Source organism: Mya arenaria, chromosome 13 (genome assembly GCF_026914265.1).
Source record: "Mya arenaria isolate MELC-2E11 chromosome 13, ASM2691426v1".
In the NCBI taxonomy this organism is placed as follows: domain Eukaryota; kingdom Metazoa; phylum Mollusca; class Bivalvia; order Myida; family Myidae; genus Mya; species Mya arenaria.
The window spans coordinates 51,069,594-51,084,563 of record NC_069134.1 but is presented as its reverse complement, the minus strand read 5'-3'; the positions used below and the strand labels follow the sequence as shown (position 1 = coordinate 51,084,563).

At 34.9% G+C, this 14,970-nt stretch overlaps 2 protein-coding genes and 1 long non-coding RNA gene across 4 annotated transcripts; 1 reads left to right on the top strand and 2 right to left on the bottom strand.

Moving 5' to 3' along the window:
- Positions 1 to 779: 779 nt before the first annotated feature.
- Positions 780 to 4,436, bottom strand: LOC128212811 (uncharacterized). Of its 2 annotated transcripts, XM_052918142.1 has the most exons (7): positions 4,342 to 4,436; positions 3,873 to 3,936; positions 3,351 to 3,542; positions 2,609 to 2,907; positions 2,301 to 2,402; positions 1,604 to 1,892; positions 780 to 1,355 (listed from the first exon to the last, which is right to left on the bottom strand). In XM_052918142.1, the coding sequence occupies exons 1-7, from the start codon at positions 4,363 to 4,365 to the stop codon at positions 1,111 to 1,113; spliced, it is 1,215 nt and encodes a 404-aa protein (XP_052774102.1). In that variant the 5' UTR covers positions 4,366 to 4,436; the 3' UTR covers positions 780 to 1,110. The 2 variants fall into 2 exon arrangements, with proteins under 2 accessions (XP_052774102.1, XP_052774103.1); XM_052918143.1 differs by lacking the exons at positions 3,351 to 3,542; positions 4,342 to 4,436 and having other exon boundaries at positions 3,873 to 4,132.
- On the top strand, positions 4,189 to 9,574 carry LOC128212810 (uncharacterized). The gene is made up of 7 exons (XM_052918141.1): positions 4,189 to 4,466; positions 4,843 to 4,891; positions 5,280 to 5,474; positions 6,077 to 6,366; positions 6,570 to 6,671; positions 8,187 to 8,478; positions 9,012 to 9,574. The coding sequence occupies exons 1-7, from the start codon at positions 4,377 to 4,379 to the stop codon at positions 9,236 to 9,238; spliced, it is 1,245 nt and encodes a 414-aa protein (XP_052774101.1). The 5' UTR covers positions 4,189 to 4,376; the 3' UTR covers positions 9,239 to 9,574.
- On the bottom strand, positions 9,506 to 12,324 carry LOC128212812 (uncharacterized). Its single transcript, XR_008257618.1, has 2 exons — positions 12,097 to 12,324; positions 9,506 to 10,015 (listed from the first exon to the last, which is right to left on the bottom strand). It is a non-coding gene; the product is annotated as an uncharacterized LOC128212812 (long non-coding RNA).
- Between the last annotated feature and the right edge of the window lie 2,646 nt (positions 12,325 to 14,970).

Below are 14,970 nucleotides of genomic sequence, written 5' to 3'. Positions count from 1 at the left end.
GAAACCAATAGCAACACACCGGGTTCAAACCGATAGTGAACCCCTGTATCCTAACCGATAGTGAACCCCTGTGTACAAACCGATAGTGAACCCCTGTATCCAAACAGACCGATAGCGAATCCCCGTGTTCAAACCGATAGTGAACCCCTGTATCCAAACAGACCGATAGCGAATCCCCGTGTTCAAACCGATAGTGAACCCCTGTATCCAAACCGTAAGTGCAGCCCCGTCTTCAAACCGAGAGTGAACCCCTGTATCAAAACCGATAGTGAACCCCTGTTTCCAAATCGATAGCGAACCCCCGTCTTCAAACCGACAGTGAAGCCCGGTATCCAAACCGATAGTGAACCTCTGTTTCCAAACCGATAGCCAACCCCTGTCTTTTAACCGAGACTGAACCCCCGTTTCCAAACCGAAAATAAACCCCTGCGTCTTAACCAAAAGTGAACCCCTGTGTCCATCGAAAAGTGAACCTCTTTGTCTAAAGCGGTTACTACAACAATTATTTACAAGGACGGTTTAATGTGAGCGTAATCTGTGTGCACTATATAGTGACTTTGTTAACGTCGTTTGCCGTATGTTCGGCCGTGAACCCGGTGTCTTTAAACATGGACATCGGTGTCTTTTAGCTATTTGGCTTGTATGTAGTTTTCATAATATTATTGAATTTGGAATTTAACTTATACGTGGTTTTTAGTGATATCAAAACGCAAAAAAAATAATAATCACTTAAAATATTTAAGCTTTAATATTTTAGCTATTTATTTATTTGAAAAAAAACAACACATTATTGTTCTATGTTCCATTACGGAAGGCATACACTTTGAAGCATGTTTCTGAATAATAAATGCACTATTAAAAAAATTCAGTCACATTTACTAGTCAGTAAAATGTAAAAAGGAACAAAATGTACACGAAAGCGCAAAGAAGTAAAGTAAAATAATAGAAAAAGTATATATAGTGTCCTGAGAAACGTCTATACGATAATGCGATAATGTTTTATCAATGCTTACATGGTAAAATGCATCGGCGTATATACAAAATAAAATCAAAGTTATTACAAAAGAGAACAGGCTATGGACTTAGAACAAACTTTGAGAAATTATTTAATCAATGAAGTGTATCGTTTCCATGAAAGCCGTATTTTCCATGGGCCAGCGCCTTATGAAATGAAGAATAAAACGCCATAGGAGAATCATTTCCAAGTGGAATTCTCAGTCGCTGGATGCATGTGATGGCTTCAGGTAGTTCTGCTGCCTTGTTCAGTTTGTTAAATTCCACTTCAAGTGGGATATCCTCAACTGGCAGTGATGACATTCCGGTGATAAAGTGAAAGAGACTGGTAGCCTCTGTGTCTGAAACATACATATGACTGGATGAACAATAATTATTGTGTTATGCAAACGATCTTCATCGAGCTTTAAGACTGATAACGTATCTTAATTTCACTCGATGTTCCATACACATTCCCGGGTGCTAACTTATGTAGTGAAAAATGCAAACCATACTCTGAGATAAGACATTGTAATCCACATTTTTACCATGACCACGCTGTGTTTGATGTTCATATATGTTTGAAAATTGCCATGTCAACAAAACAAACCTGTCATCAGATCCATACACTTAAGGGTGTATTCCTTGGCATTTTCCTCTTCCTTACAGCTTAGTTTCAGTCTGTCAATTTCTTTACGGAGAGACTTCTTCAAGTACTCAGCGGTTGCCTTTTCACTATCCATGTGCATTAGCAGTTTGTCTGCCTCTTGATATTTTTCAGTTCTGCTAAGGAACTGGAAGGTGTCCAGCCCCCTTTTAAGCTGCTCAAGGGCCGGAATTCTCTTTCCGATTAGTTCCCACTTGAGCAAGGTCTGTGTCAGTTCGAGCTTGTTGTTCATCTGTTAAATTTAAAGGGGTCATCATTTCGACACTTCTTTAAACTTTCCTAACCTATGCAGAAAGACAGATCCTGTGCATTCAACATATTAATCAAGTCATTAAATCGTTGAATCCTATCTATTTCTTAACTGAAAATCGTTTTACTGAAATTATCAAAGTCAAAGAGAATGACAAGTCTTTTTAGCGTAAAAGTTAGTCTATTACATAGTTAATACTAGTTAATCAAAATATTCATTTAAGATATCATGAAGTTGTTTAATTCTAAACTTAGGACATGATTTTTTTTTAATACAGGCCATGAATTTTAATAAGCACATGACTTGAAGATTTTCAAATACTTTTATAACAAACATTACCTCTACGATAAGAACGCAATAAGGTTTACATAGGAATGTAATAAAAGTTACCGTGATCATTTGGTATCTTGGCCACCCACAATGGTCTATATATCTTTCTGAATCAGATTCTATTGCACCGTTTAATTGTTCTTCAGTTTCGGAATTGTTGATCTACCAACGAGAATAAAGTATATTATATGCACGTAACAGGGTTTAAACACATTAAACCCAGCAATTGATAACAAATTTAGTTCAATCAGTTGACGGCTCTAATCAAACGCTTCGGTACGATTCGATACGAAAGATAACCACAAAGATTATAATCAATTTATTTGAGGAAATATATATTATTAAAACTAATGCGATGAGCTTCTTACTCTTTTAATCAATTGTCTCAAGAGCGTGTTGTACACCAGTCCTATGTTCAACATCGACTCATACTCCCTACCACGCAAAAAATTCACAACACATGGCGCCAAGTAAGGAAACCCCGGACCACCATTCATAACTGACACCACAACTGCTTTTCCAAACGCTTCAAACCAGTTGTCCGATAATGCTCTTTCATTGTATACAGGGAAAAGAGTCCGTCCTTGTTCATGTCCTTCGAACATGTCGATGTTTTTCCGAAGGATTTCTTTGAAAAACACGGTAAAAAATTCTCTCAACGGGCCTCCTTAAAAGCAAGCAATGATAAACCGTACGCAATTAGAGAATATATAAATGTATATTGTGGCAATTGTGTTAATGTATTTACGTTTAAGATGTTTGGTTTATAAAAGTTTTAAAATATTGGAGTTAAAAAAACACTATTTTAAAACTGTATTAAATACCCATGAGTATTAACATAGCTAAGAATGATAGCGGCTAAATAGCCACTGGAAACATTATGTCTAAGGTTTAAAATAGTACACGCGTTTATGCATGTATACTTATTGTATTACGTAAATCACGCGTATATGCATGTATACTTATTGTATTACCTAAATCACGCGTATATGCATGTATACTTATTGTATTACCGTATACTTATTGTATTACCTAAATCACGCGTATATGCATGTCTACTTATTGTATTACGTAAATCACGCGTATATGCATGTATACTTATTGTATTACCTAAATCACGCGTGTTCTCGCCGACTCCTTCGGTAATCATTTTGACAACAAGGGGCCTAAACTCGCACTCGTGACTCTTGAAGTATGAAATGGCTACATGTAGCACATCACTTCTCTCGACCTCAAGAGTGTTCGTTTGGCCTTTCTGTTGTTTCTTCATTTCAGCAATGACCTTTGTGAGATCATTTGGAGCTGTAAATGTTCCGATACTTGTTAGAAACTGCAGATGTTACATTTGCATAAAAGATGTAATATAGCAGTTGCAAGTATTGCTTAATTAAACATACTATGGATTCACGTCAATTGAAATGATTGGATTTTGTTATTGCGCGGTTTTGAATATGTAAACATAGTTTACAATGATGCTACATCTGTATCTGTCTCTGTCTCTCTCTGTCTCTCTGTCTCTCTCTCTCTCTCTCTCTCTCTCTCTCTGCTTATGAATAAGGATGATATTGTAAGACGTTCGTTAGGAAGGTATTTTTAATTTTATTCCGTTGATTGAAGCAACAAAATACGTACGCGTCTCTTCTCTGAGCGCTGCCTCTCTCGATGTGTCGTCTTTAGTACTTACTGCTCCCATTTCCTATATCATATGTATTTATAAATAAGTCCTATTATACATTTCATTATTAAGAAAACGTTATTCAAACTTGTGATTATTGAGAAAACGTCCACGGAGAATAATTGTTTAAATTGTTTATTTATAGACACGAAAATGTTCAGTTGTGATTATAAATAGTTAGTTACGTTAATGACCTTATGTTTAAACCAAAAGTACAGTCTTTATGCTGAATATCTTCGTATACTGAACAATGCATTGAACAAGGAAGATTGAATCATTGTGGCAGCCAATCACAATTATATTATGACAGGGTATAGAAACTTGCAATTCGATCCTCGATCAATAATGTAGGTCGAACATGAACTGAACTGATTGTTATCTTTTAAAATGTTTTAACGGTTGTTAATCATGTATCTAGGTACATACCTGTTTAAATGGAAAATATGACATAGATTGCAAAAATGAATTCCAACATAAGAGGTGTGTTTGCTGCAGGTTCTAAGCCGACACCACCTCCAAAGGAAAAGGATAAAACGCCTTCTGTTGTAAAGGTATGTTTACCTATCAGTATTTAACCTATATATAGTGATATCCGCAACTTAAGAACACACACATTAAATAGCGGATTTCACCATATTTCTTTCATTCTTTTTTATACTTATTTATTTATAGACAATCGTATTGCTTTTGAAATAATGACTCATTACCATCTCACAAAACAAACACATGAATACAATAATAAATATATTTTCTTATTGTTTGCAATAATTAGCCGTTTCTCTTGTTTCGTGTTTGTTCGGCTTTGATCCTTGTGCATGTAAACATAATATTGGTGAAATTCTAGGCTACTGGGCATGTCCCTGTAATTTTCATTGTTTTATCAAATATTAATTCACTGTATATTGATGGTTTCAATCGCGCTTTCAGGAAGCCTGCATCACTGCAACATGGCTTACACAAGCCACGACCGTCCCCGGTAATGTATTAAAATTGTTTTTTCTATGATGGAAACACCACCGTCATTTTTATTAGTTTGTTGTGTGTAGACCAAGACTTTATAAAAACCGAACAAGCGTCCACGTTTGAATTCGTCATGTTTAAGAAATGTGTATTTTTTTTTATTGATGTTTATTGTCTTATAAACTTTGGCCATAATTTAAAACACACATCCATACGGCACTTGAAGTTCACATGCTAACCGTAACAATATCTATATCTAGACTGACAATTCGGGTTTTATACATTGTCAAAATATGCCCTTTTATCGACAGAAATAAAAAAGGTCGATCATTTGCGTCCGCTGGAGATACCATTGTCTGTATTTATGGCAATAACTCGTTCTATATCAGATATACTTTGTTCAGATCTGGTTTCATATCGTATGGAGTGGCTTCCGATCCTGGACAGAATTATCGGCGAGAACAAAGTCATAGTATCTCTTAAAGTTGACAGAGAAAACCTATTTCAACAAGTCATTGATTTCTACAAGAAATGCAACCCAAAGCAACACGTTCAAGTGATAGTAAGATTCGTTAACGAACAAGCATTAGATGGAGCAGGTTGGTACATCACATTTAAAGCCTAAAGCGAAAGCGTTTTTGAATGATACAACAACAGAAGTAAAAAGAACAATTATAAACTCACGGAGCGAAATAATCTGTATTAACTCCGATAGTGTTGCAATTTTGTATTTTCTAGAATTAGTAATATTTACATTCATTTAATCATTAATCGATTTTGGTCGTCAATCATAATTATACAGAAAACAACAACAGCAACATAAATCGTTTTAGTGTATAATACAATGATATACCAACGGATAAAACTGATCGCAATGTCTCAAAACATTTAAAGCTTGACTAACTTAAGTGGCTTATTTCAATGAGCCAAATTACAAACTTAAATTTGATTTTGATAAAAGAAAATTAGTTAATTGAGATTATCATAAAGATAATTTCTATTTAAAGTCTTAAGCTTAATCCAACATTTTAAGGGACTTAAGATGCTTCTAGAAATTTGGGCCAGGTGTTTCATGCATCATGTATACAAGTCGTAATATCATAAGTTTATGTTTCCTTTATACCAATATGAAGTAAAGAATACCAGTCATTTGTTTTCCAATCATTTCCATATTTACTTGTGTATTTTTGTTCTGTTACAGGCGTCAGACGGGAATTGTATTACACGTTCTTCGAAGAATGTCTTGGTGAAAGAAGGCATATGTTTGTTGGTGAAGGTCGACACAAGTTTCCATCCAATGAAATGAACTTTGTCAACAAAGGCTATTTTGAGGCTCTAGGGCGAGCAATTGTTGCATCTGTACTGAACGGTGACTGCGGGTTTCCATATCTCTCACCCATAGTCTACAAATATCTCGTTGGAGAAGATTATACCGACCTTCTGACGCTAGATGCTGTGCCAGATCCAAGCATTAAAGCTTTGGTCAAAGATGTACGTTCATTAGTAATGTTTTCATGGATATTCATTTTTTACAATATATGTATTTTAATCAAAATGGTTTTAGCGTATTTCCAAATAGTTATAACTGAACGTAACAAAGACACAACACAACACACACTAATAAAAAATCATACATGTAATTGTCTGACTACACTAGTTAGAACTTCGGTAGCATATAATCTGTCTTTTTGCAGCTGAGGGCTGCTAAATCTGCTGATGATTTGCTGGCTGTGATAGATAGCAAAGAAGGTGCTGTAATTGACCATATTGGATGGCCACCAGGACAAACATTTACGGTGAGAAATAAATCTATTAAAATCCTTTGCCTTCAATTGTTTTGTGAAGAGTTGGCACTGTTCCTCCAGCCTGATTCATTTGTTTGCAAGTGGTACCTGTTTTCTGCCGTTGAGTATTTAACCAGTTAATATATTGATTTTTCTTCATTTTGCAAGTTAACTGATAGATGCTGAGACAAGTGTGCGGTTATACGCATATGGATTCTTTTAAGTCCCCAGTTAACTCATGTCCCAGTAAACTAGTGTTTCCCAGACCGTTTCGAGGCTGTTTTACCATCATTTATTGATACAGCTATGTCGATGCGTGTGTTGTCTGTTGATGGTGTTAATTTCTTTCGTTCATTGTTGTTTACTTGGGTTGTCACTGTATATTTCATTATATCATTGAGTACTCAAAAAGCGGCTAAGATCCTGAATTGTGTGCCCTTTTGGGTTCGCATACCGTCCCTTTTAAACGTGTCTTTTGTTAAAAAATAATCACCCTGTACTTCGTCAACAGTGTAGTTTCTTGTACGCGCTTGTAGTTTTTCTTATTAACAACTCTTAAAAATAGAATACCACTAACGCCTTGCCAAAGGGCATTAACACGTGAAGACATTTAATGGCTGTCAAAGAGCAGTTCCATTCAAATGCACACGGACCATAGTCCATGCTTCCGAAGGATTTATTTTACGGAATGTATTGTTTTTATAACCGGGCATATCTTGTGTGTTTCTAAATTGCGGAAACTTGAGTGTGGTATCTTGCATGTTTCTAGTTTGTTTGCCTTTCAATTAAACTTATTTATTCATAACCTGTAGTTTACCATGATGTATGTTTGAAGTGTCATTTGTGTGATATAGTGTGTGTGTTGTGCTGTGTATGGTATCTTGTATGTGTCAAGTTTGTTTGTCTGTTGTCAGTTAACATATATAACAGATTTAACTTGACAGTGTTTTGTTGATGGTATATTTTGAGTGATATGTAGTGTGTTTGTGCGTGGTATTCGTTGTGTGGTATCGTGTTTGTGCCTTCTTTATTTGTCCTTTGTAATTTAACTTCTATAACTGATGTATCTTGGGTGTCTCTTGATGGTAGTAAGTTGTGTGTGGTATCCTCTGTGTGTCTTGTTTGTAGTATATTGTTAGTGGTATTTTGTATGTGTCTATTTAATTTATCATATATATATGACGAGAAACTCATGTATCTTGTGTGTGGCTTGTTTGTGGAATATTAAGAGTAGTAGCTTGTGTGTGGGATCCTGCGTCTAGTTGGTTTGTCTTTTGTCATTCAACTTATATAACTGATGTATCTTGTGTGTGGTGTCGTGTTTGTGGTATTTATATCGTGCGTGTATTTGTGTGTGTAGTATATTGTATATGTGTGATATATTGTTTATGGTATCTTGTGTGTGGTATCTTGTATATGTCAAGTTTCTTTGTCTTTTTTTTTTCTCGTTTGTCTTGTGACCATGTATAAACGGATGCATTTGAAGTGTATTTGTAAATATCAAAAGGCATACATTCATGTTTCCAGCTGAAGAACATTGAATCCCTAATTCAACAGCTGATAAAGTGGGACATTGTGGACAAAAGAAAGAGTTCTATGGACAATTTAAAGCTTGGCTTAGAGCACATGGGATTCCTGCAAAAGACAAAGAGAAATCCGAGTCTTTTGCCCCTGTTGGTGTTCTCAGAAAAGCACCGCATAACGGCGTACTATTTAACGACAAAACTTAGCCCCAAAATTCAGGATTTGAAATGTGATGGTGATCATAAAAAGGAATCAGCCAAGTCGTTTATGTTAGATTGGTTACATAATCTAACTGGTAAGTATCTGGCTATAATAATGTATATTTGCACATCGCTGTACTTTATTGTTTTAAACATGCACAATTACTCCCAAATAAGATTTAACACATTTCAAAAAAATATACCAAAAAGGATGAACAAATGTCGAAAGCAATGTACTTATGAAGGATACCGAGTTTAATTTAAAAGAAATGTGCAGAAAACACGGTATTGATACGAGAGATTAGTAGATCGCAGTAAATCTTTTAGCATTCTCCAATCATTTAATATGTTTGCGTTTTCAGCTATACACGGTTATAATATAGTTAATAGTAATTTATATATATTTATATATATTTTCCATAAATGCATTATTAAGAAAGTAGTTTAGGGTGTATCACTCGAAAATTATGTTTGATTTACATGTGCATGTATTGATTTTGAATAAGAGTTTCACTTTAAAGATTTCGAACATAAATAGTTTTACATTGCTTTTTTAAAACTTTAGCACACTATATTCGTTTTTATGAATAAATGGAAAATACGAGCGTATGTATGTTTTATTTCAAAGACGAAGACGCCGAAAGCTTCTATCAGTTCGTAACGGGATCCGCAGATCCAACGGTGGCTGATGAGGAAATAGTTCTGGAGTTCAACACTTTCGAAAAAGGACAAAAGTTTCCCAAAGCTTCCACATGCTCTTTCATCTTCAGAATTCCACTTGGCAACGCAAATTCTAGCGAGTTCCAGAAATCTATCAAGGTTGCGTTGGACAATGCTAAATGCGGCTTTGACTAAAGAGAAAATGAAAACTCGGTTTCGTGTTATTCTACTATGACACAAAACTAAAATTGGTTGGTTGCTACATAGAGAATTAAGAGTGTATTTTTTATGAGTGACTTAATTCTTTGGTTTGGTCATATTTAGCCAAAACAATGTTGATTTGCCATTATTTATCCAAGTATTACTCTGAATCAATCAATCAAATCATTTAAATGTGCGAAGTGGCCAAAAACATAACCGGTCCACATATTATCAAAGTTTTTTTTTATAATTGGCTGCAGATCGTTATAACAGTGGATTTTAATGTTATTTTAGTCTTAACGTACATAACAAAAGCATGCATAAGCAAAAAGAAAGGCATGTTGCATTCCGCATTTAAAAACATCATTATCATTGAAGTAATAATTTATATTTGTAGTGTGTTAAAAATCAAAATCATATTGTTCTCCCATGACTGTATATGCATACTTTATATGTAACCATATACAAATAAATAACATTATTATAAACAGTTTTTATATTTTATAATTAGTATTATTTTTTCCCGAAATATACAATGTTCTGAAGCATTTTATTCAAATATTATGTAGGATTAGTAAAGGTTCACTGAAGTTGGTAGGTTCCTTGCAAGGGTCGCCAAACCTCACCACACTATGGCTTGTTGTGGTCCGTGCGGCGGGTCTTGTCGCAGCCGCACGTTCTAACCACCTCCCCGCACCTAGAGCACGTGGTCTCCTTAACACGATACGGCTGACACATATTGCCACACACCGCACAGTCATGTGCGTAATACTGAAAAATAGGAGATATGATTCAGTGTGTGTATATCACGTGATACATTACGTCGTATATGCTACGTCGTAAGGTTACATTTCGCTTAAAACGAGATAACTTTTCCTTTACTACACCATTTTCAATAAGACAAAGGGCATTCCATGCCGCTTGAATAGCCTCACCTTCCTTTTATTACCGAAGTTTGATAAGATGATTAGTTTCATCAAACACTCGACAAACCTGTTTCCAAAATAGTGTTTTGACAGTGCTCCGCCAGACGAACGTATTGTGGAAAGGTTTGTCGAAGTGTTTTAAGAAACTAAACTCTCAATCAAACTCTGGTGAAAGACCGAAGGTGGGACTCCGTGAGCGGCGTAGACTGCGCTATGTTTCATATAAATGGTGAAGCAATAGTGAAGTTATCTTTGTTTAAAGTCTTCATTAGAAGCATAATATTGCCTTCCGACGTAGCATTTATGATGCAATTTATCACGTGGTATACACACACTGTTATTCGATAAAGCAAGTATTTTAGTATGTAAAAAGTGCATGGGCGATGTACCCAGCACAACGGGACGCCAGGAATTATTTCCTTTTCTACATGTTGGAATAAGGAGTTGGTGATCACTTTACTAGGGGGATTTGTCGAAGGTTCGTTTGCATCCAAACGGAAAGTATTTCGACAAGATGAACATGTTTTATGTCAAAATTTTTGAGACAGTCATATCAAGTCTCTGATGATGACAATAGTGACTTTAATTCACTTCCGTGTTACAAAATTGCTTGTCGTTCTCCACAAAACGTTTGTCAGTTCCATTATTCGTAACATGTGCCGGACAATCGATAAGTAACGTCGAACCGTCCACAGAACTTACTCTATGGCAAAAGTCCTACCGGTGACAGGGGTTTTCTACTGTTCAAAAATCTCCAGAAACAAATTGAGCAATGTCTTGTGTGGCAGTCCGCAAAAAATCACTTGAAGTTGCACACTGTATTGCTACTTGTGGCTAGTCAAGCCCTCTTTGCTGCACTCCGTGTGTTTAATTTGCAAACACTTTGACAAAACTGAGCATATCGTTTTTGCTTATCAGTACACAGTAGCTGTACGCGAAAGTTTTTGTTTTAATCTAAACATGGCATGTCTGTCCCGACTTAGCTAAAAAACATTCGACCATTTCTTTTCGTGGAAAACAAGAGAAAGAAATTTTCTATGGTATTGTTTACCGTTAGCAATAATTTGACAGACAAGAATAAATTTGATATATCTTTTCCACATAGCATTACAGTAGCTATCCGCTATTACGGCGTTTTCTTTATATCCAGTCGAACTAAAGCGAAGTTCTAATATTTTGGCGGAAAGCCAACTATCGTTTTGCATTTTGTTTACTTAACAATTTGAAACAGGGACCAATTATCGGAAACGGCTGACATGCGTAATTGTCAGTACAGGAGAATAAACAATTTTCGTAGTTTAATACATGTACATGTATTAAAAATAATTAAAAAATCGGTCAAATCAACTAGGTACACTTGCTGTTTTCCTCTCAAAGAATTTTGGTATAAATGAAAACACATATTCGCATTCTGTAACACAGGGCTGAAAACATAATTGTATACATTGCCATTGGTACTGTTTACCTTGGCTTGACATTTCCAGTTGTTGTTTTCAAACAAACAGATACCTGCACATGTGTAAAGCAACTTCTTGATTGTCTTTCAATATGGAGAATATTTGCAAAGCAGCGAGTGTTTTATTCAAGTGAGCATTTTATATGGAACATTAGTATATGATTCAACATCTTTTTTTGAAATTCGAAACCGATCATTATCAAAGTTTAAATTGATTTTATTCAAGACGGATTTAAAATATTTTTTATCATAATATGTACTCAAATTATAATGCATTCATTCAGAAACTCGTTTACTTCATTAAATAAAAATGAACTTATTTCTAGTTCAAATTATTTTTTTAAGAAGTAAACAGCAGCTTTTACTGCAAACAACATGGCGACCATGCACACTTTGTCTTAATTTAATCAATAATATCGTAATAAAATATTTTAAATTAAATAAACAGCATATAAATAATTAACACTTACCACATTTCTCCTCTTATCTTTAAAATGCAACTTCGCACTCCATTGCAGACCGCAGTCTGAACATTTAAAGTAACCGTACATTATCTTCTTCAAACGTAGGTTTTTAAATGTTTCATTACCAATAATCTGTCTCGTATTATATAACTTCTAGCTTAATTTTCAAAAAATATGTCTGAGCATTGCGTTTTCTAATACTACGTATCAGGAAGATATGAAAACTACTATTGATTATCGAAATCGCCCAAATCGATTTGCATAAAATGCATCATATAAACAACAAATATGATATCTAAATATAGATAATGAGCGGTTGCGTTTAATTCGATATTTTAATTGCTTAAATCTGACATGTTCATGCTTTTGGTACATTATATTTATATTCGAAGATAGGTGCTTACACAGTCTAGCAATTTGATCGGCCAACAGTATTATTTACATAAGAGTGTAAATCATTCGCACGATGCATGAATTACAGTTAGGGTTAGCTAACAGTATCATTATACATAGCTAAACCGACAACTCTGCTTTAAATATTATCAAATGATACCATTTTATCGACTTAGAAAACGGTCGAGCATTTTTCATAAATGGCAATTACCCCCACCAATCTCTGAAATATTTTGTTTAGAGCTGGTGTCATATAGCATAGTTTTGCTTCAAATTCTGGACTGAATAATCGGCGTGAACAAAGTCAAAGTATCCCTTAAAGTTGACAGAGGAAAACCTATTTCAAAAGTCATTCATTTCTACAAGAAATGAAGCCCAATTCAGCACGTTTAAGTGTAGTGAGATTCGTTAACGAACAAGCATTAGAAGGAGTAGGTTGTTACAAAACATTCAAAGCCTGAAGGCGAAGGCGTTCTGAATGACACCAAAACAAGAGAAAAGAGAACAGATCGTAAACAATCTTTATTACCCCTGAAAGTGTGGAGGTGACGATAGTGTTGCAATCTTTTATTTTCTAGATATTTAAATATATACATTGATTTAATCAATATTTGAATCCGATCGGTATTCTCATTCTAAAGAAAAGAAACAACAGCAGCATTGATAGAAACATTTTTTATAATACAATGGATAATCAATGGATACAATCTGCTCGCAATTCTCGAAACATCTAAAGCTTAAAAGGATTAATTAGCTTATTTCAATTAGCCAAAATACTTACTGAAGTTTGATTTTGATAAATGAAAAATGTTTTTTTATGACTATCATAAAAATAATACCTATTTAAAGTATTAAGCTTAATCCAACATTGTAAAGCATTGTATTACACATTTTTCAAAAAATATCTTGATGATAGAAGGCATATGTATGTTGGTGAATGACGACAAAAGTTTGGAATGAAGTAAACTTTGTCAGCATAGGTTGTTTTAATGCTCTAGGGCATACACTTGTTGCATCTGTACTAGGTTGTCATATGAAGAGTTTGCACTGTTTCTCCGACTTGGTTTAGACAATGCTTATTTTTTATATGTACATTTGGCAAATACATAAAATACATACATGATAAGTAAGGATTAAGGATATAGCTAAGATCTTAGAGGAGGAATCAATATTCATGCGAAAACTAGTTAAATATTAGACTGGTCATGCCCGAAATAAGTGGAAATCCCGAATAGGCCTTTTATAACTAAATACATCTTTTCGTGTCGGAGATAAATGTGTGAAAATTATTGATTATAGTTCTGTTTGAATTTGCGTTTCATCAAGAGTTTCCAAATTGAAGTGTCTGGACAGTGAAATGTTTAGTTTGTTGGAAAATTTAAAAAAGGATTTGTCTCTGCTGGTGGTTGAGTTGACAGTAAAATAAATAACCTTCTGTTGATTGGATTTGGCCACACTGACAGAATGGATCTGGAACAATATTCTTTGAAAACAAATGCTCTCTAAGGGTGCTACAGTGATTCCTAATGCGCGACCTTACGAGTGCCCTCGTAGTAAAAAGACGAAACATCTGGTCCGTTATGAAGAGAATTAAGTCTGCGTTTGAATATGGGAAGTGAATCGGAGCCTCTGACATGTACGGGAAGCTCGTTCTAAAGAGCAATTGATGAATGGAAAAAAGAGGTTGCAAAAGGCCTGTATTGCAGAAGTAGTTCCATGTAGAAGAGTTCCAGAGGTTAAAGGAAGTAACATTGCGTACTTGGTCTGGGACAAGAGATGAACGATATGTAGGTGTAAAACAATATTTAAGCATATGCTGTTCTTTTCGTTACTGAAGTGACTTAAACCCAGTTTCTTCATATTTTTTACCGAGAGAGACAGGTTTTGTAGTTCCAGTGATAATTGTGAATGCTTCAAGTTGAACCTTTTCTAGTAGATTTTAATCTCGTTGGGTAAGATTTTCTTAGACAAACTTACAGAATTCCAAGGTGTAAGTAAATGACTTAAACATTATTTCAAGTCACTTCTGTCATTTCTGGTATTAGCATACCGCTAACGCCTTTGAAAGAGGGCATTGACAATGGTTAACATTTCAGGGGTCTCAAAGAACAGTTCCATTCAGATGCATTCAGACCATAGTCCATGCTTCAGAAGGATTTCATTTACGGAATGCAGTGTACTGATAACCTGGCATATCTTATGTGTGTTTAAATTGTGGAATCTTGTGTGTGATTTCTTGTATGTTTTTAGTTTGTTTGCCTTTTAACTTAAAACTTCTATATTAATAATCTGTAGTTATGGTGTGCCAGTTGTGTGATATAGTGTGTTTGTGCGGATTGTGCTGTGTGTGGTATCTTGTATGAGTTTAGTTTGTGTGTCTTTTGTCATTTAACATATATAAATGATGTATCTTGATAGTGTTTTGTTTATGGTATATTGTGTAAGAGATCTAGTGTGTTTGTGCGTGGTATTCTGTGTGTGGTATCT

Coding starts and splice junctions, on each gene's coding strand:
- LOC128212811 (XM_052918142.1), bottom strand. CDS start 4,365: ATGTCATATTTTCCATTTAAACAG. Junction 3,937..4,341: donor CATATTTTCCATTTAAACAG/GTATGTACCTAG, acceptor CATATGATATAG/GAAATGGGAGCAGTAAGTAC. Junction 2,908..3,350: donor CGAGAACACGCGTGATTTAG/GTAATACAATAA, acceptor CTTGCTTTTAAG/GAGGCCCGTTGAGAGAATTT.
- LOC128212810 (XM_052918141.1), top strand. CDS start 4,377: ATGAATTCCAACATAAGAGGTGTGTTTGCTGCAGGTTCTAAGCCGACA. Junction 5,475..6,076: donor ACAAGCATTAGATGGAGCAG/GTTGGTACATCA, acceptor GTTCTGTTACAG/GCGTCAGACGGGAATTGTAT. Junction 8,479..9,011: donor TTGGTTACATAATCTAACTG/GTAAGTATCTGG, acceptor TTTATTTCAAAG/ACGAAGACGCCGAAAGCTTC.